This window comes from Gymnogyps californianus, chromosome 11 (assembly GCF_018139145.2).
Source record: "Gymnogyps californianus isolate 813 chromosome 11, ASM1813914v2, whole genome shotgun sequence".
NCBI lineage: Eukaryota > Metazoa > Chordata > Aves > Accipitriformes > Cathartidae > Gymnogyps > Gymnogyps californianus.
Window position 1 is genome coordinate 24,137,644 of NC_059481.1, and position 27,825 is coordinate 24,165,468.

Here is a 27,825-nt window from a genome sequence, read left to right on the forward strand (position 1 = left end):
TGGCATTAAGTGCAGCCTCCAGCAGGACCCGCACCCCCGGCACCTCCCCGGCCCCCCTGGGTGCAAGCTTTGCCCCCCTGCCCCCCGCAATGGGGTGACCATGCTGCAAAACCCGAAACCGCCTGCGGTGCACAGCAGGAGATGGTCTGCCATGGTGGTGGTGCTGGCAACCTCAGCAAAGAGGGTCCTGGAGCAGCTGCAACTTTGCTTTTCGAGATGCCCTGTCTGCTTAGCACCCGCTGGGACACACATAAGCCAACCCCCCCACCCCGCACCCACGGGTGGGGGCTGAGCAGGGCCCTGGGCATGCCCTGAGGGGAGTCTGCCCAGCACGGGGCCACGGGTGGGGCAGGGGCACCTACCGTCCTCATCGGTGCTCTCCTGCTCCTCTACCAGCGTGCAGTCGATGAGGGAGATCACGCCGTTCTGCAGGGTGGGAGTCAGGGCTCAGCGGCAGGATCCCCCCCCCAGGTGCCTGGGGGCTGCCCCGGCCCCTGCCCCGCGTCGCAGCCCATCGCCCCGGGGACGGGGATGGGGACGGGGACGGGGCAATGCTGCTATGGGTGCACACACCGCCCACGGCCAGCGCAGCGTCTGCTTTCACTGGGAAAAAAGCAGTTACTGACTGCTGGGATATCGCGGTTTTCCTTGTATAACCAATCAACTAATTTGTTTATAAATTATTTAATATGAGCTTTAAATTAAATTTTCCAAAAGTCTGTTGTTGTAATTATCAACTCTTTGCCATGGACTGTAATTTTTCAAACTGATAATTTAATGCCAGTAATGAGCAATTTCTGTAAGATTCTTGCTCAATTAACTGCAAAACTTCCACCAACAAAAGCGTGAGTCTTGGGAGCGGACTGGAGGAGACTGTGAGCGTTATGTACAAACCTAGGCTATAATTTAACTTTCTCACTGAATAGATTGTCAAGGTTTCTGCCGCCAATCAGGATAACTTCTTTTATCGAGAACTTGCAATTTCTCATCTTTGCCCATGACTCAGAGCTCCGCACATCACTGACAACGCGTCTGGACCATGTGAAATAAATCTGACTGCCCGCCTGCTCCCAGCCCGGCACCCCCAGGAGGCCGCAGCCAGGGGAGGGCAAGGTGGCCCCTGGACCCCCAGTGTCACCAGGAGAGCCCGGCCAGCTCGGGCTGCAGCAGTGCCGGCCTCTGCCCGCTCCCCGTGCACAAGCCCATGCCCCGGCACCCCAGGGAGCAGCAACGGCTCCCAGCCCGGTGGCCGCCGGACCTTCGCTGGGGGCTGCCAAGCCCCCCCGTCCCTCCGCACCTTGGTGAGATGCAGCTTGCCTCCGGAGCCCCTGGTGCAGATGATCAAGTGCTTGGAGAAGAGGAAGCACTGCCGCTCGCCCTCCTTCCTCAGCGAGAGGGAGCCCAGCCGCCCCCGCGTGATCTTTCCTTTCTCCGACATCGGAACTTGGATGAGGGACCCTACGGAGGGGAGAGACCCATCCCTGGCATTGGCATCGGGGGCAGCTTTGCAGGGCAGGGTCCCCAGGAGCAGGGCATTGCTGCATGCCCAGAGCGGGACAGTGGCGAATGTGTCCCCAAGCGCCGGGGCTGGGACCGGGACTGGCCCCGTGAGCCACTGGCTGTGCGGGTTATTGGGGCCCAGAGACCAGGCGGGCACTGGCCACGGCCCCCAGCCCACCCTTGCACCCACATCGCATGGGTGCTCCTCCAGGACCAACGTGCCCAGGAGGTCAGGATGCATCCCGCTACTGCTCTGGCGGTAGGAAATCAATAACAGCTAAAATGCACATTCTGCTCCGTGATGCAATAAAATGCAGTGCCGAGACTTTGAAGTAGAGAAAATTCAGAAACGGGTTATATTTTTAAATGTCACAGCTCACCAGACCGCGCCGTGGAGGGATGCAGGAATGGGGCACAGGGGCTGCAGGGCTTTGCATTAACCACGGACGGGAGGGACGTCGACACAAACACGGTACCTTGTCTTACGAAAGTCTGGCTGGTGTCCAGCAGAATTTCACACCCTTCAATAATCATCCTCTCTATCGCCAGATTTTTTCGAATATTTTCGGTCTCACTCACTTCATCATGCATTATTCTGAAGGAGGGAGAAGAGAAAACTGGAGCTCGGATGAGATCTGCACAAGTTTTCCCAGCAGATCCCTTTGGACACACGGAGGGGCTGCACTAGGTAAGACCAGAACCAAAGAAATATCAAGAGAATTACAGCAGTCATCTGTATCTACACAGACAGACCCGGCAGCTCAGGAGGTAACCTACACACCAGCCCGCACTGTACCTCCAGATTTCTAAATATTGAAACGCGAGTGCTTCTTGCTCAGAAATCACAAAATTTGGATTTAGGGCAGACAGATCCCCCCCATCACCGGCCCCCTCCGACATCCCTGCTCCTTGAGGAGTGGGAAAAGGGATGGAAACTTTACAGATCGCCTCGGGACCGAGGAGCGCTGGTGGGTTTGGTGCCATCGCAGTACGCTGGCACGGCACACACGGAACGCTTTGGTCTGTGGCCTGCTGACAGAGAGGATCAGAAATGGGGAATCATGGACGACTCCCGGGTGCTCGTTGCAGAGACCTCGGAGGTACTCGGCCCCTTCCCGGGGCAGCCCCACCAGCACCCACCAGCACCCACCAGCACCCACCAGCACAGCTGTGCCAGACAGAGGAGGACAGAGCCAGACCTTCAGAGCCATCCCAGCCCTCCAAAACTTGTATTTCATCATTAAGGAGCCCTGGAAAATGCAGCCCATGGCCAGAAGCAGCCGGGCTCCCATCCCGCCGGCCCCAGGGACGGATTGGCACAGGAGGGCAGGAGGAGACGGCACTGGAACGTCTCAGCCTTCAAAATGCAGAGGACAAGGGCAATGGGAGGGCAGGTCCTGGCTAAAACAGCACCTTCGATGCCGGGCTTTGCTTGCTGCCTGCGCCCGAGCAGCAGGCAGGGTGCACGGGCAGCCGGAGGCACCTGGGCGAGCTCCCCATGACGCCACCCACAGCACCCCCTGCACGAGCAGGCAGATCTCCCTGTGCCAACGGCTCGCGAGGGGTTTCATCCTTGTCAGGGATGGCCGACGGGCTCCGAGCGAACCGAGGACTGAGCTTCTCCTGCGTCCCACCCCAGCGGGACAGCACAGCCCCTCCGTCACCGTTTCCACCGGCTTCACCCTGCGGGTGCTGTACAAACACCCAGGCCAGCCCGGTCCCACTGGCACTGCACCCTCTCCAAACCCTGTGGTGGGGGTCTGCCTGCCCCAGCCCCTCTCCCTGCCTGCCAGAAGGGCAGCACACCATGCCAGCAGTCTGGCCAAGAGCCCCTCCACCAGCCCGAACCGTCTGGGTGCGAGAGCTGGCCCCGGTCCCACAGCCCCGGCCTCCGGGACGGGCAGGGATGGGCAGGGACGGGCAGCGGTGGGTCTGACCTGGACAGCTCTTCCAGCTTGGACTTGGCGTAATCGAGGCTGTTCCTCTCCACGTGCTCGTGCGGGGTGTGAGCCAGCAGCTCGTGCAGCGTCAGGATGTACCTGGGGATCTGCGGCACAACAGACCGGAGCGGGGCATCAGCCGTGGCGCAGTGCCGGGGGCAGGCGGGATGGAGCAGGGCACAGAGGGCTGCGGGCGCCCACCCTGCGCTGATCCCGGAGCTGCCGTGGCTGGGGACACCATGGCCAGGGACACCATGCCTCAGACCCCCTGATCGGGGAGGTTAAGAAAGCTTCAAAGCTCCTTGTGCTAAAATTTAATGAAGAGGGGGAATGGCGTGGGGTTTTGCCCAGGACCTTGCTGTGCCCCATCCGTGTCCCAGAGGCGTGGGGTAACCGGGAAGCCAGCAGCTTCACCCAGAGAGTCCTCTGGCAGCACTGACGAGCCCAGCAATGGCCTGAGCAGGTCCCGGGAGCAGCGGGGTCCAGCCCCAGGCCATCTTTGTCCGGGCTTTGCCTCCCCACCACCTGATGCCTGCTGTGGGGCTGGGGTTTGCACCGCCCAGCCCATCTCTCGCTGCCAGCGCTGTGGTGGCATCCCGGGGCTGATCCCGGTGCCAGTGGTCACCTGGAACATGGGGTAGGTCAGGAAAGTCTCCAGGGTCCTCTCCTCGCAGTCGGGCTTGGCCTCGTAGTGCTTCAGCAGCTTGTCGAAGTCCCGGTTCTGCTTGCAGTGTGCCAGGATCTGCAGGCTGTACTGGTGGTTCCTCACAAACTCCTGGTAGATGTTCAGCATGGGCAGCAGGATGTCGAACAAGTCGGCTGCGAGCAGAGAGGCGGTGGGGAGGTGGGTGCGCTGGTCCAGCCCGCACCCTGGGGTGCCGGCACAGCCCCCCTGGCTCCCGACCCTCCTCACCCCCAGGTCCCACCCGGGGCACCCCCCGGGGCCTCGTGCTGCTTGTGCAAGCCCCAAGTCTGCCCAGTTTGGGTTTTAAAGACACCCTTTAGAGCCAGCTGAGGGTCTAATCGGACACAGCAATGCTCTTCAGCATCAGTTCTCCTGTGCAGGGTCCAGCCCACCCCTTCCACCGCCCGGCAGAACCAGGAACGCAGGAATTGGGTTTCTCTGGGGTCTTTTGCTCTGGTCCTCGCCTCCGCGACCAACATGAACAAACAACGACGTGCTGTGGGATGCGTTTCGTTGCTGCCGCCGGTTAGCAAAATGCCTGTTGAGTTGCATGAGGAGGAGGAGCGCGGGCTCGGCTCCACCAGCGAGTGGGAAGGGAACGCGGTGAGAAGGCAACACGCACTCACCCAGCACCAGCGTCGGCCAGCTGGATATCCTTGCCTTCAGGCCTTGGTAAAAGATTTGGTGCAAAAACATGATCGTTTCGCTGAAAGATAAACCAAGGGGTGAAAAGACAGATGAACAAGCGGCAAATAACGAGTAACCAGACGAAAGCAGCAGCCCAGAGGGAGAGCAAGGGAGCCCTCGGACTGGCTGGGGAGGTGGCTGCACAAGGTGGGGTGCAGAGAAGGTCCCGGAGGCATGCAGCGAACGATGGATGAGGACAGAGGAGGAGAGAGAGGAACCAAGCAGCCTGAAGCCCCCCTCAGAAGTCAACCCCGAAATGCAGGGGAGCCCAGACCCCCCTTCCCGCAGGGGAACAAACCATCCCCCTGCCTCCCAGCCCAGCCCTGCCGAGCAGTGCTGGCAGGGGGGCGAAAGCACCATCAGCTCCCCCACACCCAGCACCCGCTGTCGATGCTGTGCACACCCCCGTCCCCATTAGCTGCAGGCTGGGAGCTAATTAATAACCCCCTTCACTATTGGTTCCGCTCCCCTTGGGATATTGATGTCTTCTGCGGGTATCTGTCCCTTGCCGACAGCGAGGCATGGGGTTGGTTTGATTTCCAGCAGTCGATAAATCACCTTTGCATTCCCCCTGGCCGGGCAGCCCCGCTCCCGTGGGCGGGTGATGCCTGACGGGGGTGCAGCCCTTCCAGACGCCCGTCTGCCTCCCTGCCCTGATGCTGCTGCCCACCCAAGGCACCCGTGTTCTCCCCAAGCCTCGGCAGGACAGGGTGCTCCTGGCTGGAGCTCTGAGCTGGCCGCGGGTCCTCCACTGTTCATTTGCCAAGAGACCTCACGGCGAGGAAACTCCTTCAGGCCACGGAGACGAGACAAGGCAGAGGAGGGATGCTTGGAAGCACTCGCTGTGTCTGCACCAGCCCCAGACAAGGTGCTGGCTTCACACAAGCCCAGATGTGGGGGAAAACTGGAATCTGGGTTCTGCAGTTTGGGTCCCTCCCTGCTCCCAGAGCAGGCTGGCACCCCATGCAGCCCGGGGAGCTCACAGCAGCAGCAGCAGCAGCAGCAGCAAGGGCCACGGAGAGGGCAGGAGCGAATGCCAGGAGCCGCGAGTGCTGCTCCTGGAGATGCTTCCCTCCGCAAGGGACGGTGGCCGGCACCTCCAGGGCTGGCAGGGCTGGCTGGTAAGACTTGCCAGTACCATCCGTGGGACGGAGCCGTTGCAGCTGCTGTTAAACCTGGCATATACTGCTGACACACGTGGCGTCACTGTGGCCTGGCTGGAGTCGGTGAGTGCCACCTCCCATCCCTGCCAGCGCCCGGGCACGGCCGCTCTCAGCACGCTTTGCAGTGGCTATGACCCTGTGTCACAGCTGCAGGAGAGGCTACGCCTGCCCCTCCATACCATCTCCGTGAGAGCTGCATCCTCCCCGCTTCACTTGTCCATCATTACCTATGTGGTTATTAAAGCCAGAGGACACCGTCCTCCCCACCGCCAGAGCCAGGACCTCATACAGACGGGCTCCAGGCAGCCCTGACCCGCTACCGAGGCCCTGGAGCATCAGCCCCCAGGGCACCTCCTCGCGTCAGTGCCAAGCACTCAGCGGGCTGCTTGTGCCCGTGTCCCATGGGGACGGTGAGCTTCCATCCATGGCTTTGGGGGCCAGGCTGCAGGCTCCCGGGGAACCCCTTGGCACCGAGCGCCCCAACACCCATTCCCGGGGGAGGGCAGTGGGCTGCGGACACCAACGCCTGCCCGGAGGCTGCCGGTGCTGCTGGGGAGCCGCAGAGCTCTTGGACCCCAGGATGACACTCACCTGTTGAGGAATATGCTGCTGACATCGTCATGCGTGATGGGAGGCTTCTTGGAGCTGGCCGCCATCCGCAGCGGCCGCAGGAAGTTGTTGACGAGGATGTGGAGCTGCTGGACGTACTCGGCCTCCGCCTCCAGCATGCTGAAGACGACCTGGTTCCTCTTGCGCATGCTGTCAGCGTGGGGGGACCTGATGTAGTCCTGGATGATCGTCTTCCACTTCCTCCGGCACAGCCAGCCCCGCAGGAAGCTCTGCACCTGCCGAGGGAGCAGCGGCCGCGTTAGGGTCCGGGCTGACAAGCCGGGCAGGCGCCCCACGCTCGGCACGGTGCAGGGGCCGCGGCAGCATGGTGCAGGGGCTGCGGCTCTGCAGTGAGGTTTCCCTGGCTCTGTGCTGAGGTGTGCACGATGGTGCCTGTTACTGGTGCTGCTCTGAATCCTCCCAGCTGGGAAACGAACAATAACTCTTTTAAATGCACTTGCTTATTGCAATGTCCTCTTTTCCCTTTTACAGAGATGCAGGGAAGACTCCTACGAGAAGCAAGGATCCCGTGTTAACTCCTGACCTCCCTGGGCACGAACACAATGCTGGGCACCTTCCTGCCAGCAGGATTGTGCAGGTACGGAAACTCCCAGCCTGCTGGGTGCTTAGTGCTGCCCAGGACCCCCCAGTCCCCCAGTGAACTGGGGCACCAAAGCCCCTCTGGAGGCAACACCTATCTGTGCACCCAAACGCGCAGAGATGTATTGACACCTAGAAAAGCTTCCAACCCTTCCTCATGTCAATGAGCATCCGCAGCGCATCCCGGTCCGTGCCCAGAGCTCCGTCCGTGCATGCGGCCGCTGCCCGCCGCCCCAAGCCCACGGGCTTCAACCCCACATCCCCTGCATGGGGCAGCGGGCACCCGGGGCCGGCGGAGGCTTTCCTGGGGGTCAGGCAAGGGCAGGACCCGCTCCCTGAGCGGCTGGCAGTGCCGGTCCCCTCCGTGGCACCGCGGGGAGGCCGAGGCACCTCTGCGCTTGCCGGGCTCAGGGAATCGCTTGTGGGAGCAGGGCGCACGGCAAGCAGCGTCTGCTGGTGAGTGTGGCTTGTCCTCTCCGAGAGCGCTGTATTTGGAGCAGATTTCCTTGCGGGGTCTATTGCTCCCTGCAGGGATGCTGCTGGGGCGGTGGCTTTTTCCTCACGAAAATAAAAGACGTAACCACAGCCACGGGAGGAGCGAGATGTAAGAGGTGCTGTTTGTGCGTGGGCCGGCACGGGCAGGGACGCCTCGCTCACCCGGGGAAAGCGGGGAGTGCCCCGCGGAGCAAACACAACCAACAGAAGGGTTTCCACTTGTGCAAAACACATTTTCCTCCTAAAAAAAACCCTGTTAGCAGAGGCACCTCCTCAGACAGCTCCCCCAGGCCAACCGCTCCACCAGCCCCACACAGAGCCTGTCCGCCGCGCTGCCACAAGCACTGGGACCCTGCCGAGCACCGGGACCCCGCTGAGTGCCGGCCCCGGCCCCCGCGCCGCTCACCCGCCACCACCCACCTTCTTGATTTTCTTGATGTCGCTGTCGTCGTCGCTGGGCGCGCTGGTCTGGCCGGCCTGGATGCGCTCGTGGTCCTTGAGCAGGGAGGCGATCTGCGGGCACAGGGCGGGCGTGAGCAGCTGCACCGGCACATCCCGGCACGTCTCGGGAGCTGAGGACAAACCCTGCTGCCGCGCAGTGCCGGGGAATGGCACGTGTCTCCAGCTTAACTACACATACAGGGACACATTGCGCTGATTCTGTCTTAATGGGAGATCGGTAGATGAAACAGATAAAGAAATGCTGCGGAGCCGTCAGGGCGCTGCCGACTCCCTGGCATCCCCAGCACCCACCGAACACGCCGCAGAGACAGGGAAATCCTGCCGGGTACCCAATGCAAACCGCATCCCCGTCTCCTAAGAAAGCCTTCACGGGCGAGTCGTTAAAAAATGAGTTGGAGAGAAAATGGCAGGAAAATCTCAAGTCATTTGCACCCTAAAACTTGCAGACGGGGACAAACTGTCATCCAGTCGCAGCTTTCCAGCACAAATGGGATCGAATCTCGTTAGCTTCAAGCATTTGAATTTCTACCATTTCTCGCCTGTACTTTTTCTCGCCCCTCTGCTCATTGCCGTGTCCCTGCCCCCACGGCTGCAACCGTTTAAAAAGCTCCAGGGAAGGGTAGGAAAACAGAAAATGTACCTTTCAGAAAATGAAAACTGGGAAAAATGCAATTTGAATTTTGATTTTACAGAAAATACTAAAAATAAGAAAACAACTTTCAAAGAGTACTTTCCAAAAAGTCTTGGAGAGAAAGGAGTTGAGATCTTTTTCAGTCGGAGACTCTGCTTCCCAGTGACGCCAGGAACCGACAGCAGCAGTACCTGCAACACCCACCAAGCGCGAGTTGATTTTTTGGTGTCTGGGTGGTTAGGAGGGAAAGCAAAGTAAAAGATGCAAAGAGACGGCTGCCGGGGGACGCGGGCAGGGGCAGAAGCTGCTTCTGTTGCACGATCACAGCCCGGGAAGAGGAGGTGACTTCCACAAAATCCTGAAGATTTTAAGTGAAATGCCTCTTCCGATCTACAGGTTTTCACGCCGTAAGAAGCTAAAAATGCTGTGGGTCAGTCCGCTCACCGTGCCTGAACGAAGCTCAACAGCCGCCTCTCGGCGCCCAGGTCTCCCAAAGAGACCCGAACTTCCCGACATTCAAAACTAAGGCATTTTCCCAGGAACTGCCCCTCTCACTGCCAGGCACCTGGAGGGAGGGCGCGGGGCTGGTGCCTGGCACAGGGCTGGGGGCGAGCCCGAGCCAGCCGGCCCCGCTCGGTGAAGCGGAGTTTGCTGCTGCCTTGCCGGTGTGCCGCCAGCGTGACCCGGCCGCGGCTCGGCTGGAGGCACCGGCACTGCCAGGGCACTGGCCCCGCAGCATCCCTGCTCTCCCAGCAGAGCTGCCCCCGGCTCCGCCGGCCTCGGCAGGGGCTGCGACACGCCGGAGAAAGCGGCCGCGGGCTCACAGGCACCGATTCAGCTCCTACGCAGCTCTATGGGTTTCACCGCATTTTATTCCATGGGATTAGATTTTAGAAGAGACTTTAGAGATTTCTTCCTCTCCCTGTGCCTTCCTGTGGAGCTTCAAGTCACCAAACATCCCCTGCATCCCCTCTGCACTGAAGCGTTTGAGAGCGCCGAAGCCAGCTCCCGGTGCATCTCGGCAGGACCCGTGGAGCGGGTTTGCCAGTGCTATGGTTTTATTTTGGTTTCTTTTTTTCAAATTGAGTGAGCAAAATTTGCACATTAAAGTAGAAGCTGATTATTTGATCTCTGCTTCAAAGCATGTGGAAGAGTAAAAAAACAAAACCCAGCGCAAGGTAAAATCAAAAGTACCTGGGCACAGGGGAGGGGACGGGCTGCAGCTCTGGCCGGCGTCTCTGATCCCGACCCCTCAGCTAATTTCCGTGTTCACAACACATCTCCCACCTCCCCTGACCTAAAGCTCATCACGATGCTCATCGCCTCGCCGCCGCCACTCGCCTCCCCTGCCCCTTACACCGGGGGAGCGGAGCTCGCCCCAATTCAGAGGCTGGACCGGACCCAGGGAGCTCCTGGCCAGTGCCGGACCAGGGTCCCAGGAGAAACCCCCCCTCTGAGTGGGTGCCACGGGCTGCGGCCGGGGCGGTTTTGGGGCTGATCCTGTTCTGTTAGAGAGCACAAATTCAGTGGTGCTGAAGCAACTCCTGGGAAAGGCTTGTGGCTCCCCAGCTCCCCAAGACTAAAAGCAGCCCGCAGCGCACCCTGAGTCATGGTCAGAGATTGCTATTAACCTGCACTTTTTAATTCAAAAATTCAAAATTTAAGAAAAGACCACCATAAGGATGTGCCGAACCACTCCTGCCCCCACTGCCTCTCCAGTTGCCTCCTTCGTGGCAATTTTGAGATTTTGACTGACTCAGGGTCGACGTCTCAGCCCAGCAGGCAGCAGGACCCGCTCCCGGCTGCCTCCACCCCGAAGCCGCTGCCCGACCCTCCCTGCCAGACACGAGGAGGGGGCCGGCGGCAGCACCGGCTCCGGGGTGCCCCACGCTCGCCAGCTGCCGCACCACCGGTACCAACACCCACCAGCAGCCGAAACCCAGGCAGCGAGAGGGTACCCAGGGCCGGCTGCAGCCCTGCAACGCGGGGGCCAGGCACCACGGGGCATACCCATGCCTCCGAGCATCTGCCTCCCGGGTGCCTTAGAGACGCGAGCTTCCCTTGGCACTGTCTGCTGAATCATTTTTGCATTTTCTTGCTTTGCCTGCCGTAACCCGGCTCGTGTCACCCTTCCTACGACCCAACGCCGCAAACCACTGAACAGCAAACTGCTGCGAGAGCTTCTGGGACAAGCAACGGGCAACAGGTTTTATGGGCTGCTCTCATTGCAGAGAAGTGAAGTGTCCGTTTCGTTTACAGCACCGTGCACGTTAATCCCCTGATGGACTCGGGTTGTGCGGCTTGCACCTGGCACAGGTTCCCTCCCGAGGCCACAGACGCCTCTTCCCTTTTTCAGTTACTATTCTAGCTTTGCACCGCCCGGCAGATGTTACCACCGGGCACGCAGCACGCAGAGCGGGTCTAATCAAGGTATCTAGGATGAAAATAAGGATGGCAAAATGGTAAGATAAGGAGTCTCCATCCCTCCCCTGACACCTACTCCTGAACTCAAGGGACCGGCTCGCCAGCCCGTTCCCCAGCGCTCACTGCTGAAGCGAACCCTTCCCTGCCGCGGCAGCGTCCTGGGGCCGGGGACCGCACCGAGCCCCGCACACACACCGTGCTGGCATGGTGCAGCCACAACCGCATGGCTCCTGCAAGAAAAACCTCCAGCGAAGGCGATGCCCTTGCCCCTCTCTGCAAGAGAAGGGGCCAGCCTGATGTCACTAAAACAAGCGTGAATACTCCGGCTGCGACATCTCCCGGTCCCTGCCAGCGTGGCGATGCCGCCCGCCTGCCTGCAGCCCGTGGGTCACCCCGGGGAGCGGCAGCGCATCCATGGGGCGACGCCGGGCTTTTCACCTCGGCCTTCAAGCGCTCGATCTCGATCTCCCCGTCCTCGATCTGCTGGCGGAGTTGCTTGGCAACGGTCTTCTCCGTTTCCACAATCTGCAGGAGATGGAGGTACTTCTGCATCAGCGCCTCGTGCTCTGTCGCCAGGTTCTTGTAGCTGCAGGCAGACACGGCCATGAGCATCTCTCCGCCCGCAGACCCGCCGCCACACACCCCCCTGGGACGTGCACGCAAAATGAGGTGTCTGCATCCTGCAGTTTGCTGTAGGGGGATTCTCCTGCCTGACTGCCTACACGCTGCCCTTGCCCCTCCAGCTCGGGGTACCCACAGGGTGAACGAACCAGGAGACAGCTCTCGTAGTTTGGGATGCCGCTACTCAGAACTGACCAATTTGGAGAGGACTCGGGTTCCCCGCGAGGGTGCAGACAGAAAAGACAACGCAAATTTTAAGGAAATGATAGCAGACTAAGAAAAAATATAAAACCACGGGCAAACCTCTCTCACCTACCATGTCCCAAAAGTTTAACGAGAAGGAGGACACTTGTGGCACAACCTCTTACAAACATCTGCTCTCGTTCAGGTGCTGCAGCAGATGATATTTCTCTAATCTCCTGCATACAACACTCATCTGCCCCCTGTTTCTCGCTGCCAGCCCGGCACCCTCCTTTGCTGGACATGCAGCTGCGCTGTGCCGGCTCCTGACCGCTCTCCCACAGCGAGCAAGTGGGCTGTGCTAGCATTCCCATGGCAGGGAAACACGAGCTTGGAAAAACCTCCTTCTGACCATTTTTGCTATTCCAGATGAAACCCTTCCTGATGGCCTTTGAACCTGACGGTGAATCGGGCATCCCTCCGGCACCAGGCTGGGACAGGCAGCGCCAGCCTGCCAGGATGGGGATGGGGAAGGGGACAGGCAGGCGTGGGGCAGGGGGGACGTCTGAATGCAGCCTCCTGCTTGGCACGAGGGTCCCCAACATGGGGCTGGGGACCAAAAGCACTCTGCTCTGCCTGCCGGCAGTGCCTGGCTCAACGCCTCCCTGCCTGCAGCCCTGCCCACAGCCACCCTCAGGCACAGCTTTGCCTCCAACACCCCCTGTCCCCGGGTCTGCGCTGGTGGAGGGCGATACCTGGCATGAGCTATGGCTGCCACCCACTCGTCGCAGTCCTTGGCATCCTCGGTCCTCAGCTCCAGGGTCTTCTGGTTCTCGTGGTTGAAATTAACGGTGAAGTAATGCTGTGGGAGCAAATACAGGGTGAAGTTACTGCTCGCTCGCACAGGGCCATTAGAAAAGCGCTTTATGATCCACCACAGGTCGCTTAATTAAAAAAAAAAATTTTTTTGAAACACCAGGAGCACGGCCAAGACGTGCTGTCCTCAGCGCTCGGGGAAAAGCTGCTCCTTGCCGGCGAGGCAGCGCAGCCGTGCCGCGGGTGAGGATGGGGCTGAGAAATGCTCCGAGGGGAAATCCCACTGGGCAAACACCGGGCTTCAGGTAAACCTAAAACCACCGAGGACCGGGAGGCTGCAGGCCTGAGCCTGCACCGATCGCCTTGGGGACCACCCTCACTCGGGGAAAGGGGCGGATGAGCAAGGACGTTTAGCCGGACCTGGCACCAGGCTGCCTGCATCCCTGCCTGCGTGGGCAGCGAGCACCCTCGGGTCACCAAAATGAAGCCCTGCTGCTGCCTGGGGCTTGACGTTGGGCAGAGCCCCGGTCCCACGTGCTCACACCGCTCGAGCCAGGAGGCTCTAATGGGCAACGGTGTAACAGGACTCGCACAGGACTATATTTAGCCTCCCTTGACATTTACAGTATTTGTGCTAATTGTGTGCGGCGGCAGCCCGCGGCGGCTGGGGTTTGTGCTGCTCCTGTGCTTTCCTGCAGTCTCCTAGGAAACAGGTACCACGCTGCAATGCCAGATACTGCCCGGAATAACTGGGCTAAAACGAAACCCACTAGAAAAAGCTCATCCTGACATTCTCTGCTCCTCTGTTACGTTTAAGGAGGGATCTGAATTAACAGGTATCTTGACAAAAAAAAAGAACCCCAAACCCAAACTGCAGCCGCTGCTTGCTCCCTGGTGTGCACCCCACTGCTCCCCAGGACGGCAGGCAGCAGCCGGCTGCCAGCGCAGACCCTGGCGCGCCATGAAAACACAGACGGGCACCGCAACGCAGGCAGGAGCTCGCGTGGGAACCTGCCCCGACGCCGGGTGGCAGGCAGGGACGGGCAGCGGGGTGCTGCACCAGGGCAAGGCTGGCACTCATCCAGTGCAGCCGGGCGGCCCAGCACCATCACTGCCCCTGTGCCGAACACTGGGGGTACTGCTCACCGTGCCTCCCCAAAACAGGGCTACGTCTCCCACCCTACCCCTCCCAGCTCTCCCCTGTCCTCCCCCTCCCCGGGCATCTTTACTCTCGTCCCCTTCCCATCCCTAACCAGGCCCAGGGGTGTTAAGGAGAAGGACTTCCAGAGGGATGCAGGGGGCTTTCAGTGAAACCGGGACGCAGGGGAGCTGAGGCGCAGCCGGTCGCTGTTCCCGGGTGACGCCGGTGCAGGCAGCAAGGACGGACAGACGGACACTCAGCTCCCCCACCCAGCACCATGCCCACCCAGGGCTCATGTCTTGCTAAGCAACAGCCTGAGAAACACCCTCTGAGCTCGCTCAGCCCGTCCGGGTCCTGCAGAGGAGATGGGGGAGCCCGGGGACCCCGCGCTGCCCTGGGGCCATGCCTGAGCCCCTACAGAAACAGCTCTTTCGCCTTTTGGGGGGCAACTGGTTGTTGCTGTGACCCTGTGAAGATGCATCTCCTTTACTTCTGTCCAGGATCCTTTAGGTGCAATGTTTTCTTACTGCTGATCCTGCGGACAAGTTTTCTCCTTATGGAGCCTTCTCCACAGTAAAACACGTCATCGTCCATCTCCCACCCCTTCCCCGACCTGCCGCGGCCAGGCTGGTGAGAGCTCTGGGCAGCCGGGCTGCTGGCTCGCCTCTGTCTGTGGGACACGTCTGGAACTGCAGCAGCTCCACAGCCCTTTGCTTCTCACCCCTCTTTCTTCTCCCTCCCACCCCCAAAGGCTTTTATCGGCAACGAGACATCTCTGATAGAAAATTCACCAGAAATTTTTGGTCTCTTAAACTGTGCGGGTAGTTCCGCCTCTCTGCTTTATGCCCATCTCTCTTACATCCCTTCCCTTGCACACAGCATTAAAAAGAGCTTGTCAGATTGGCAAGTCTGGAAATCCTCCCCCTTAAACACCGGCTCAGGAATATCACCAGCCGTGCCAGGGCACTGCCAAGCACCCGCTCCCCAGCCCCGCTGTCCTGGCCACAGGGAGGTGAGGGGTGGGAAAGCCCCTTCTCGGCCCCGGTGCCCCCGCAAGCTCCCGGTGCCGCAGGGACAAACTGCCCCAACGCCGCGGCGTGCGCATTCACCGCCCCACGCTCCACCGACGCCAACAGCCGGAGCTCGGCTGAGTCCCCGCAGGACCAGAAACACGGGGAGATGCCTCTCTGGCTCCCCCAAACCAGTCCCTGCCCGGCGGGAGGGGATGGGACGGCGAGCCTTGGGCTGCCCTTCCCGGGTGCTGTGGGTCCCTCGGGGGGAAGCGGGGGACGATGCAGCACCCGTGTGCGCCCCCATGGGTGAGCGCACCCACTCAGAGCCCTGCGCCCAAAGGCAGGACTGGGCATCACGCTGGGTTAGAGCACCCTGATCTTCACCAGGGCCCTCTGGGAAAGCAGCGCCTCGCACAGCTTCGGGACTTGTTGGATTTTAAAATAAGGGGTGGCAGTGCCCACAGCAGGGACCGTGGCAGGGACCCGGGACAGGCGCCCACCCTGCCCATGCAGCCTCTCCCCCTGCTTCGCCCACCAGGTCCATTGAGGCACCTCCCGACACACCAGCATCAAAAGCATTTCATCAGACGGCTTCTGGCTCATCTAATTTAAACCCAGGAACTCCCGAAGGTTTTGGAAACGGCAGTTTCAATTCTGTCAGCCGCGGAGCCGGATGATGTGGGGCCGAAAGCTTCCCACCGCGGCCGGGGGCAGCTCTGGCAGCCGCTGTGGGGCTGCGGCCAGGACAGTTCAGTCCTGACTGCTGCTCCACGTACAATTAAAAGCGGTTCCTGCGAGCACACGCGCTGCAGCTCCCCATGTCACTCTGATTTATCCCCATACAATACCCAGGAAGTGCAGCGCGCTTGAAAGGAGGAAGTTATTTTATATTTGAATAATAAAACTCCCACCACCTTTTATCTCCGCCTAAATTATGATCCTTCTCTGTTATCACAGTGACACATCAAACTCGACAGCCCGGGAGCGTTTCCAGCGGCGCTCACTGAGTTGGGGGCCGAGGCTTGGTGGCAGCACGGCCCCGGCCGGGCAGCGGACAGACCCACCGAGGGGACCAGCCACTCACCGGCACTGGGCAGAGAGCAGGGAGCAGCAGGATCAGCCCTCGCCTCCAGCATCACCCCACGCCCAGCTTCGCCAGGGCAGTTTGTGCTGCTGGGCCACCCCTGCCTGGCGCAGAGCATGAATTACCCGCAGCTTCCATTTGCTTCTTCTCACACCCGTTTTTTGCTCATTTGAAGGCCTCATTAACTCAGCCATGGAGGCACTGACAGCCCTTACTCAAACACCTCTCACTCTGCTTCCTGGCAAACTGAGCAGATGCAATTCCTTAAGCCAGTCCCTCATCACGGGGCATTTTCCAGCCTCCCCCATTCCCGTGGTGCCTTCTGAGCACCCGCTGCGGGATGTGCAGCCCCCCGGCGCTGTGGGATGCGTGGCCCCCCCAGACCCAGTGCTGCGGGGGTTTTACTTCAGGAAACCCCGGGGGGACACAGCAGTTCTGCCTGAAATAATGACACGGGAGCATTTCAGGTCACCAAGTAAAACATTACAAAACCCACCCGGGGCCAGCCGCAGCCCTGCGACCATTGCCCAGCGTTTCCCAGGCTCTGCCTGCTGCAGGGAAGGGCAGGTGCTGGACACCACGGGGGGCAGTTACTGAAGCCCCCAACATGCAGAGACCCCTGGGCTTGATGAGACACAGCCTGTGATGCCAGAGACCCCCAGGGCCTCTCCTCTCTCCCACCTTAAGGGCTCGACAGGCTGCTCCTGCTTTTCACGGGGGAATACACGGCACATCCCCGGCAGCCAGCAGAAGCCGAATCCGTCCTGCAGACCCTGAGCCGCCAAGGCTCACAGGGAGATGGCTGTGAGTGGTTTTCAGCAGAGGCGAACAACGTCTTTTGCATCAGCCTCAGAAACATTTCACCCAACGTTTCACAGTAATTCAGCTGGAGGCAGATACCAGCACGGAGAACACCAGCTCCAGCAGGTACTGCGGCAAAGTCCCGTACCTGGATGCCGAGTGCTGTCGTGAGAGGTGTTGGGCATCCGCAGCTCAAGAGGTGCAGGCAGGGCAGGGCCAGGCAATGCCTGCACAGGCAGGGGCTGCTCCTCCAGGGACCCCACAGCACCTGCCAGCCACCGGCAGCTCACGAAGCCGTTTCCAGCGGTCACTCCGGGATGCCCTGGCCGGCATGTGCCTGGGGCTCTGCTCAAGGGTGGCCCAGCCGGGAGGGACCCGGCCTGGCCCCCACCGCGGCCCCGGCCCCCCTGAGCCCGCTCCCCAAACTCCGCTCCCTCTGTCACTTTTTCTGCAAAAGATTCCCAGCGCCGGCTTGGCTATTTTTACTGAGAGTACAATAGCAAAATGCTGCTCAGGAGCTATTTCTGCTTCCAGAACCTCAACAAACGATTTTAAATTAATGAAGAGGACTACCCGAGTGACTGATGTGCAAGGACTATCTCCCCAGAAACGTCCTCCCGCGTGTCTGATGTCCCTGGGCTGGCACGGTTAGCGCAGCGATGGCTCTGCCCTCCTGCCATGCCCAGTGCTGGAGAAGCAAAACGTCCCGCGTGTGCACTCCGACACGGGTCCCTGCCGCCCCGGGACACGGGTCCCTATGCACCGCAGGACATGGGTCCCCGGTGACCCCAAGATACAGGTCTCTGCACACCCCAGCTGCACTTTGCCCGCTCCCATGTCGTGTCCGTCTGACGCCTGTTCCCACCCGCCGTGGCTGGGACGCTTGGGCTCCTCCATCCTCCACATCCTCGAAAAAGGCAATGAGACGATTACAGAGAGCGCGTTTGCCACGGTGCTTTGGGGTTCCCACACTGGGGTCTTGCTGGGACACAGGTCCCCGTGTCCCATGGCCACAACAAGGTGCCACGTGGTGTTCCGCAGGGACATTTAAGGGTGGCCAGCGAGCTCCTGCAGGGCTCCACATCCGCAGGGAGCCGGGCTCCCCCCTGGGGTCCCAGCATGGCACACCAGCGGCTGCACCAGCATCCCCCCCGTACCCCGCTGCTCCCCAGTGAGAGCTGCCCAGCCCTCCCGTGCCCGCTGCCCGCAGCGGAGCTGCACACGCTGGGACTTCGGTTCCCCAACACCTGGCTGGCCTGTGCTGTCCCACTCTGCCTGCGCAGACCCGACCGGTGCCCGGCTGCCGGCTCAGGGTCCAGAGGGAGCAAAGGGCTGGTGCCGCGGGACTCTCGGGCAGGCACCGACACCGCGGCGCCAGGGACAAAACAGCAAATTTTCCGGTTTGTCGGAGTACAGGCAGAGAAGGGCAAAGCAGAGCCAGGCCTGCCATAAGCAAACCCACCGCTGCTGGTGCAGCTAAGCTCTTGAAGGGTTTCACTTTGCTTCTTGCCTTCTATTAAGTAAACAATAAATAAATTCAAATAAGCTTTAAAATGATGCATTATTTCCAAAATAGAAAATCAGCGTATTCCAGAATTTTTTTAAAATTTGTAGCAGGGCGTTTTTCAGCCTGAACAATTTGCCAGACTGCTCTGGATGTCGTGACCAACGCGGCCGGGCGCTTTTCCTGCAGCCCCATGCCGGTCACAGACAGTGCCCAGCTCTGCTGAAGCAGCTGGCGTGAGAGCAGGGGGACCAAGATGGAAACATCCCCAGCAATGCCGCCCGCGCAGAAGCGGTGACCGTCACCCTCTCCCGCACAAAGCGGCTTCGTTGTGCCATCACAGGGGCCTTTCTGCCCCGCGGCAGATGCCCCCCGCCATCCCTCTGCAGCAGGGATGCTCCCCGCCGCGCCAGGGACCCGCCTGCCCTCCATCCGCCCGTGGCAGATAGGTACGCAGCCGCCTGTTCATGAAGCTGATGGTTATTGCAGCTGACATAAAGGGCAAGGGAGGAGAATTTTCCTGCATCTGGATGGATGAGTCTAAAAATCCACAGCCAGCAATGGCAGCTTTTAACTTCCCTGACCTACATACCATGTGCTCTGGGAAGACAGGACCTGGGACTCAGAGGAGGAGCCGGGTGGTCGGGCAGCTCATTTGCTTGCTGACAATAAGGAAAAATCCCAGAGGCTGTGATTTCTCTCCTCTGCTTCAGGACGGACCGTAAGGATGCTCGTGCACGGGCACTGGAGCCGAGCATCAGCCACGTCGAGTGGGGCAAACAGCAGGCACGGGATCCTCTCTGGCACATTATCCAGGGATGCTGGCAGACGGGCACGCAGGCATCGCCGGTACCACGCAGGCATCGCCTGTACCTGCATGGTACAGGCGATGCCTGCGTGGTACCGGCACCATGAGCAGCCCCTCACTCACAACTTGGAAATACAGCCTTGGCATCACTCTGTGCAGTAATTAATGAAGAAACCAGCATTACACCAAAGTCCTAACCCTGGGTATATCGGACATTCATACCTCGGCTGGATTTTACCTATGAATATCGCCATTGCTATAATGATGCTGCGCCTTCGTATTTGCAAGAAATCTGCAAATTGTATATAAGCAGCTGAGAAAGTGTATCTGAGGCTGCTGAGCTGGTGGGACTGGGCTGGGGGAAGGTTTCTTTCCTCTCTCCTCCTGCTTCTTTAGCAGATCTCACGAATCCATTGGATGCGAGCATGTGAAAAAAGGGGATGGGCTGGCATCACGTTTAAAACACAAAAATCAGTAGGATAATCTCCAAATTTATGGGTAGTTCAGGTTTAGGTTCACAAACTGTGACTGATGTTCAAAAAATCAGATTGCATGTAAATAACATTTAGGTTTCTGTGCTGCTGATACAAAGGCTGAGTTACGGCCGCGTTCAGCTCGTTGCAGAAAGCCTGGCTAAAAGTACACGAGTCTAGGAAAAAATTTTTAATTTAAAGTTTATAAAAATCCAACAAGACAAGCCAACAGGCTGGCTGTCATGGCAAAGACCCAAGTGAGCAAATCAAGGTGAATTAAGCTGATGGGAAGAGCCAAACAGCGTAAGCCAAGAGATCTCTTAATCTGAAGTGGTCCATACATTTTTTGTAAAAAAATCATATTGAAAAATGTCCTTTTAAACTTTTTAACACCATTTTCTTCTTCAGATTTTTTGTTTGACAGGTGAAAATTCTCTCAGCCTTTTTGCTTTATCAGAAACCAACCTCTACTGACTCCCCTGTCTTTGGCAACCAAAATATTCCAATACCTATTTTACTATTTCAACTGAGAGTTTGGATGCACAAACCCACTTTTTCTCAACAATCCAACAACCGACAGCTTCTCCGAGAGGATTCCGCTGCCCCAGAGGGGGCTGCTGCTCAAGCACCCGGCCGTGGACTTTGGAAGCTGGAGCTCAAGTACCCGAGGCATCGATGCTAAACTCAACTCCGGATCTGGAAAACCTCGGGAAGGTGTTTGACGCCTGCGCTGGGGCTTGGGACAGGCGGGTATGTACTGCCGAGCACGCGATGCCCCGACGTACCTGGACGCCGTCCCCAACCCCAGGGCTGTGCAGCGACACGCACTTGGCACTCGTGATGACGCACGAAAGGCAGCCATCGATTACGGTGGATCTCAGCCTTTTGGAAAACCATTTGTAAACGTTTAAAAAACCCACAGCCCTGACCACCACTGGAGGATGAGTATGTTTAACATACACACCTTGCTTGGCTCACGAGTCCTGCAAACACCAGTTTGCCCAGGGCGGAGTGGCCCGGGCTGCAGCCAGCCCTTGGTGACGGCAACAAGCAGAACCTCAGCCGGGGCTCCCGCCTGCAACCTGCCCAGCATCCCCATCCGCTCACGTCGTGTGTACTGCTGCGGGAACAATTCATCCCATGACTTTAGCTCCTTTGTTCACAGCACATCTGTAAGAAGGCCATGTTATCCCAAAATTGCCTTGTTTGGATTTATATGACAAATTTGGGGAATAGTTTTTCATCCTATGACAAAGCCAGTCCCCGCAGAGGCAAGGTGTCCTGCGCTCAGACTCAGCTGTAATCGCTTCATCGCGATCAGTCACACAGATCACACTACATTATCCTGTCCTTTGAATAAGCATCATGTGAATAATCAGAAAGACAGCAATCAGGCAGCAGCACGCTCAGACGGGTACCCTGAAGAAAAACCAGACTTTTCTAGAAGACGAGAAGCGCATTACCCTCCTGTGCAAAGCCTGTTTCGCACAGACTCAGCCGTGGCTGGATGCACGGCTAACGCAGGATTTCCATGTGGCACAGGGATCGCTCACTGCCTCCAGGCAGCCCTGTCGTACCAACCTGCTGATTTTGCTCCGCTGCCTTTGTGCTGGGCCCCGGCGGGCGGGCGGGCGGCCGCCCGCACCCTGCGCAGGAGCATCCTCGCCCCACCACCCTGCACCCCCAGAGCAGAGCAGAGGGTGCCCGGGCTGCGGGCAGCCCTGCTCGGGGTGTCCATGGACGCCTGCTCGCCCCAGCGAGAAGCTGCTCTGCAGGCGGGATCTGTCCCCTCCTGCCACCGGCACCGGAGCTGCACCCTGCTCTGAGCCCTTCCCTGCCTGCCTCAATTCGGGACCACGTTCAAAGCCGCTTCTGGGTCCTCCCCTGCTGCTCCCACTCATCTCGAGCACGGCCCACGGCCCAGATAACCCCGGCCAGCTGGGCGCTTAACAGAGGTGCCCAGGAGGGGAACCCATCGTCTGCGGCTCCTCTGGCCGTTGCTGGAAAGAGCCAGGGGGTCCCGGGGGGCACATGCTGCTCGTCATCGCCACGGGGGCTGGGATGGCAGCACCCAGCAAAGGCACTTGCATTTAATGCTGGAGGAGGAGGTCCGGGCAAATGCCTGGCTGCTCCAGAAGGGCCATCATCACCCTCTTCATCAGAGGGACCAGCAGCGGGTGCCCGCCCAGTCCCACCCGCAGAGCGAGGCTGCGTTTGTCCCTGGCTCACCCGTAGCAGCCCTTTCTGAGGGTACCGGGAGCTCTGCCCAGGCGAAGCCCCTGTGCAGGGACTGGCACAGCTGGATCCCGTGGCCCACGCTGCTGCACCCTTGGAGAGCTGCCCGAGCTCTCCTGCCGCCAGGGATGGCTCCGTCAGCGGGGCCTGGGGCTCGGCTCCGAGAGAGCCGGAGCTGCCGGGCTGGCTGGGGCTGCTGCAGGTACCCGACGCTCCTTGAGGGCAGGCATCCCCGAGGCACCCAAGCATCTCCAGCTCTGCTTCCCTCCAGCTCTTCCAGCATCTCAGGGATGGGTGCCACCGGACAGGGTGCCCTTGGTGACCGCGCTTTGTCTCCGCTCGGTGCTCGCTACTCTTTGTGCTGCTGGTGCTGAGAAGACGTGGCTTTCTCGTGCCCTCCTTAGCTGTGCAGGGAAACGAGCAGGACCGGGGCTGGACACACTCCACGGAGATGGAAGACAAACTCCTTCCCCGACACACTGGTGGGAACCGTTTCCACAAGCTTTCTCCCATCCCACTGGGAAACCACAGCCTCGCACGCCCACCCACTGACCCCTCATCCTCAGCTTTGCATCACCGTACAGAAGGCTTCTTTGAGTCTCCCCTGCCCCCTGATAGCACAGACAATAAATGTTACACCCATCCCTGGCAAACGCTTCAGAGATGGGGAATAAAATCTCCGCTTATAGGCTGTGTGTTCACAAGAGCAGCCCAGGCTTTGTGGGAAAAAAGATTCGTAGCTCCGGAGAGCTTCTGAGTTTCAAGTCAAGGGTTTCGCACAGTGCTACCACTTGACTCGGGACTCAGCATCATGTTGGCTTTCGTCTGAGACACAGAGGGCTGCTGATTAAGAGTAACTCATGGCACCGGGGTACAGGTCTGCAAATCCGACTCAAGGCTGGATCCACGGAGCAAACCCAGCCAGGATTCCCACTGCCTGACTTGAGCGCAATGGAGAGCCCTCACCCGATGCCAGGGCCTTCCCGGTCCTGAGCACATGGCCTCGAGCTCAGGGACACCTCAGCTCCGGACCTCCGCGCCTGCTCAGCTCCTCCGCCGCGATCTCACCTTGGCTGCGCCCCACCATGTCCAGTCCCACCCGGGGCACCCATGTCCTGCCCTGCCCTGCAACACAGCACGGACCCGGGGGTCTCTTGCGGCCCCTTCCACCAAGGGGCAGGAGATGTGACCGCGTGAAAGCACATCCCGGCATCCTTACCCACGGCGGGGCCGGGGACAGCGGGGACCAGGTCCCAGGTCTGGGCGGCATGGCCCAGACACCACGGCGGAATAAAAGGGAGGGTTCACCCCCCCCCCCCCGCCTCGCCCCAGCACCGCCGGGCACGCACCCATCGCGCCGCCGGCACCACCGCCCCGAGCAGCCCAAATGCCAGCCTCCCGCACCGAGCAGGGCAGCGCTGGCGGACCCGGCAGACGCCTCCTCCGGGCCACAGCCTTGATGAAGCCCACCCAACAATAAAATAGCTTCCAGATCCAACTGGTTTGAAGGAAATTTCATTTGCGGAAAAACACAACAAAAACAGCAAAGAAAGTTCCCAGAGGTGTCCAAATCCCCTCTTCGGTGTTTCAATTTTTCAAATAACTTTGCTCCTTCATTCTCACACGCACTGTATGCTAAAAATATGCTGCATTCCCAGCAAAAAAAAAAAAACCACCAAAGCAAAATATGTGAACTTTAAAAAAAGAGGGGGTTTTGAAAGACCCACCTTTTAAAATTTCTCCTTTGTGGAAAATTTGAAACCTTTCAGGCTTTACTCCAGTGAAGACGGAATCTAAACCTGAAACTCCTCTGCTGCAGGGAATGCTGGCCTCATAGCTCCAGTTGTAACTGCCCGGATAGATAAATACCCTCAGAAAACAATTAGTGGTGAACATGGGCAATGCTAGAAATTTCCTCGGCACCTTCCTTTCAAAGGAAGAGCCGGCGATGCTGAACACAGCTCAGTACCAGGTGAGCTGGAAGAAAATGTTTTATCTGGTTTGCAGAACTCGGACACCTTCCTCTCAGGGACCTGCCGGCTTTGCGTGCTGTTTGCTCGCTTTCGCCCTCCTGCACAGACCATGCTGCAGATCTGCACCATCAATATTCTGCTGCTTATTTCATCTGGTATGCCATTAATTAGTTTGCAAAGCAGTGGGCATCCAAGTGCTTGAGCACTTTCATTTAAATGTGCCCTAATGATTATACAAAATTACGAGCTAGACGCTAAACCTTGGTAAATCGATGCAGATCAGCGGCCTGGTAAATATTTGGTGTGGCAGGATCTCATTTACACTGAGGATAAATCTTCCAGGTGCATTCTGAAACGGGAAGGGGCTGTGACATCCTCCCCTTCATGTTTACCTGGCGGAAAACCCCTCCTGCACAAACACGAGGAGTCAGAACCTGGCGAGCAAGCTTGATTTAAACCTGGCTAGCAAGCTTGATTGAAGCTGAACCAGGAACGCGCAACAACATCTATTACGCTGCTACCTAAAGGGACACAGCTGACAAAACAGGACAGCAGCGTGACCCCCTTGCAGACACAGACCCTTCCTTGCTGCCGGAGCCGACTGTGCGGTACGCCGGAGGCTGCTCCAATGCAAGAGCCAGGACTGCGAGGAGGCAGAGCTGTTGCAAAAAAACGGTATTTTGATCTGAACAGGGAAATATTCCCGTGCTCCCTGCCGGGAGTGAGGAGACGTGCCACGGAGCGGTGGTGCTGCACTGCCTCGCTCTAGTGGCAGGGCTTTTTGGAGTGCTGAGCGTGCCATGATTAGCCAGAGGCAATTAAGGGGCTTATTTCCTTCCAGGCTGCCCCTTGCCTCAGGCGGGTCCCCGCGGGGCCTGTCCCGCAGTCTGCCGGCAGCGCTCACCACCACCTCCCCGGGAGCCCGCTTAGGCAGAAATTATGCAAGACCTGCAGAGCTGGACCCAAAATGCATGGTGCCTCCTGCAAGCACCCAGCCTGGGCTGCCAGCGCCGGGAAAACCGCCCCCGCTCCTCCCTGCGAGGGGCTTCCCGGCGCCCTCTGCGACACGGGCACCCAACCGGGCGTGCAGCTGCACTCCACGCGCAGCGGTCGAGGGGTGAATTCAGCCGCAACGGGCTCCTCTCCACGTTCGTGAGACTGGAGGTGATTTTAGAAGCCATGGCAGCGATGGGCAGGGATTTGCACCCCCAGGCTGGAAGCCAGTCCTTCCTCCCCTCCTTCCCTGCCTGGCTGCTCAGACGCACCCCGAGCTCCAGCGAACGACACCAGACAAACATGCCAGAGGTTGCCAGCACTGCACGCCACGCCGCTCCATGCCACCCTGCCCACCTGGGAAAGGCGCAGCCAGGGGAGAGAAACCCACCCCCGGGGCCCATCGGGGGCTCCCGTCCCTGCGGCCGGCTCCCCAGGCGCTGCTGGGGTGGGGGGGTGGGGGAACCCGGATTCTCCCAGGGTCTCGCAACGGCTTTGCTGTTTCAGTGCCGTTCCACCCACAGACACGAGCAGCTGGCGAGGAGCACTGCAGCCCAGTGCCAGCCCTGCGTGTGGCATGGGGGGCCCCCGGCTCCGCTTCACCCCACCGCCCCGGGAGGGGACGCGTGGCCTTTCCAGCCGGGTCTGTGACAGGAGCACGAACCGCACGTGTGGGGAGCGGGAACGGGATGAAATCTGTGTTGGAAACAAGGCCCTGAGCCCCCCCCCCGCCGCCGCGCTGAGCACCATCCACCCATCGCCCAGGCTGCCCACGCCGCGGGGCCGGGTGCGGGTTTGCCCCCCAGCACCCTGGCAAACCCCGGGGGGGTGCACACGGGAGGGGTGGGGGGGGGCTGCGTCAGGCTGGGAAACATTGAAGCCGAATGGCCGAGCCACAGCGTGGATGGAGCAACCCCACGGGAACCCCGGGCCCCTCCACGCCCCGCCGGGGCCACTGCCCCAAAACCTCGGCCGGGCCGCGCCGCGGACACGCGTGGGGCGCGGGGCTCCGCTGCGCAAAGCGCGGCCCGGGGCCGCCGGGGGGCGCCCCGCGCCGCAGCCCCGCCGCCAATTACCGGCGGCTAATTAGCCGCGGGAGGGGAGGGGGGGAACCCTCCGGACACCCCCATAATGAACTCACCCGCTGCCCCGGAGTGCGCTGGCACCGCGGCCGGGGGACCGGCACCGCAACCCCGGGGAGCATCCCCCCCCCTCCCCCGCCACAGGCCAACCTCATCCCCCGCCCCGGTCACGCGTGGGGCAGGTCCAGGGCGCCGGGCAGGTCCGCTCCGCGGCGGGAGTCCCGGGGAGCGGGGCTGCGTGCGGGACCGGGACCGGGACCGGGACCGGGACCGGGAGCCCCGCGGGGGCAGTGGCGGCCCCGGGGCATCATCCCGCTCCGACAGCGGCCGGTGCAGGGCGGTGGGGGGGACGCCGGCCCCGGGCCCCCGTCGCGCCCACCTGCTTCTCCAGGGAGTCCTTGGCCGAGAGGGAGGGCTTGGGGGAGGGCGCCCGGTCGCAGACGCAGCCCTCGAGCAGGTAGAGCCCCGAGGGCCGGGAGCTGGAGTCGGTCTCGAAGTAGAAGAGCATGTTCTGCAGCAGCGCGAACCACTTGGTGTGCCATTTTGTGTTGTCGGAGCTCCGCTTGCTCAGGTAGCCCTTCCTGGCGCCGTCCTTCTTCGCCAGCAGCCCCAGGTAGGTGACGTGCCCGTCATTGAGCCGCATCCCCTTCTGCATCTTGGTGGGCACCGCCAGCTCCTCACATGGTCCCCGCCGGGCGGCCGGCGGGCGGGTCCCTGGCGAGCAGCCGCAGCCCCCGCGCCCGCATCAGCGGCCCCCGCTGCCCCGGGAGAGCCGGCGGCCGCCGCGGCGGCTCATGCCGCGGCCGAGCCCCGCCGCCCTGCCCGCGCAGCGCTCGCCTCCCGCGGCGCCGGCGGCGGCGGCTCTGCCGGGGGGAGCGCCGCGTCCCGGAGCCGCGTCTCCCGCAGACGGGCGAGTCATGTGATGCCGGAGCCGGCGGCGGCACCGGGAGACCGTCAGCGCCGGCCCGAGCCGTGCCGTGCCGTGCCGTGCCGGTCCGCTCCGCGGCGGGGCTGGCCCTGCCCTGCCGCCGGCTGCGGGGGCGGCCGCGACGCGCTCCCCGGAGCCCCCCCGCCCCGCGGGCCGCGGGATGCCGAGGGCGCCCGCCGCCGCCAGCACGGCCGCCGCTCCGCACCGCGCCGGGCACACGGGACCCCCGGGCCGGAATGGACCCCTGCCTGCAGCGGGAGCCCCAGGCCGAGAGGCACCCATGGGCACACGGGACCCCCGGGCTGGCACAGACCCCTGCCCGCAGTGGGAGCCCCAGGCCAAGAGGCACCCACGGGCACACGGGACCCCCGGGCCCAGACCGAGCCCCGGGCCAAGGGGGACCACTGGGACAGATGGGACCCCCACCACAGATAGGATCTCTGGGCACAGCGGGAGCTCCGGGCCAAGAGGCACCCCCAGACCAGATGGGAGCCCTGGGTGAAGTGGGGCCCCAGGCCAAATGGGACCCTCAGGCCAGGAAGGACCTTGGGAGAAATGGCACCCCCAGGCAGAGCAGGATCCTATGTGGACAGGGACTCCTGGGTGAAGAGGGACCCCCGGGCCAAGTGGAGACCCCCAGCCTGAGATCAACCCAGGGCTGCCACAAGCCCTGGCTTGCCCTGAGACCCAGACTGAGCAGGACCCCCAGGCCAGGTGGGACCCCCAACCTGCGCTGGCTCTGCATGAGGTTGTGCTCAGCTGGGCACCCACTCCGGGCACCTACTCCAACCTTGGGTGCCAACTCCCCCTCTGATGCGGGGGAGCACCCCCCACATCCAGCCCTGCGTATGTCGCTGACCGTGGGACATCCTCACTCGTGGCCTTCCCCTTGGCGGGTCCCACGCACAGCCTGCACCTCCCCACCCAGCAGCGTGGAGCTGGCCCAGTCCCGGCACGCTGCAATCCCTAACGCCGCA

General features: G+C 60.7%; 1 protein-coding gene across 2 annotated transcripts in view; it reads right to left on the minus strand.

Annotated features, from left to right (window-relative positions):
* The window catches only part of RASGRF1 (Ras protein specific guanine nucleotide releasing factor 1), a 44,547-nt gene extending 17,972 nt beyond the window's left edge, over nucleotides 1-26,575 (minus strand). For both annotated transcript variants that reach the window (XM_050902928.1, XM_050902927.1), the window contains exons 1-11: nucleotides 26,300-26,575; nucleotides 12,753-12,859; nucleotides 11,635-11,782; nucleotides 8,100-8,192; nucleotides 6,567-6,820; nucleotides 4,752-4,831; nucleotides 4,066-4,259; nucleotides 3,438-3,547; nucleotides 1,977-2,095; nucleotides 1,298-1,458; nucleotides 363-426 (exon numbers count right to left, since the gene is read on the minus strand). In XM_050902928.1, coding sequence (XP_050758885.1) covers nucleotides 363-426; nucleotides 1,298-1,458; nucleotides 1,977-2,095; nucleotides 3,438-3,547; nucleotides 4,066-4,259; nucleotides 4,752-4,831; nucleotides 6,567-6,820; nucleotides 8,100-8,192; nucleotides 11,635-11,782; nucleotides 12,753-12,859; nucleotides 26,300-26,575 — 1,606 coding nt within the window. The remainder of the gene's footprint in view (nucleotides 1-362; nucleotides 427-1,297; nucleotides 1,459-1,976; nucleotides 2,096-3,437; nucleotides 3,548-4,065; nucleotides 4,260-4,751; nucleotides 4,832-6,566; nucleotides 6,821-8,099; nucleotides 8,193-11,634; nucleotides 11,783-12,752; nucleotides 12,860-26,299) is intronic.
* Nucleotides 26,576-27,825: the final 1,250 nt, after the last annotated feature.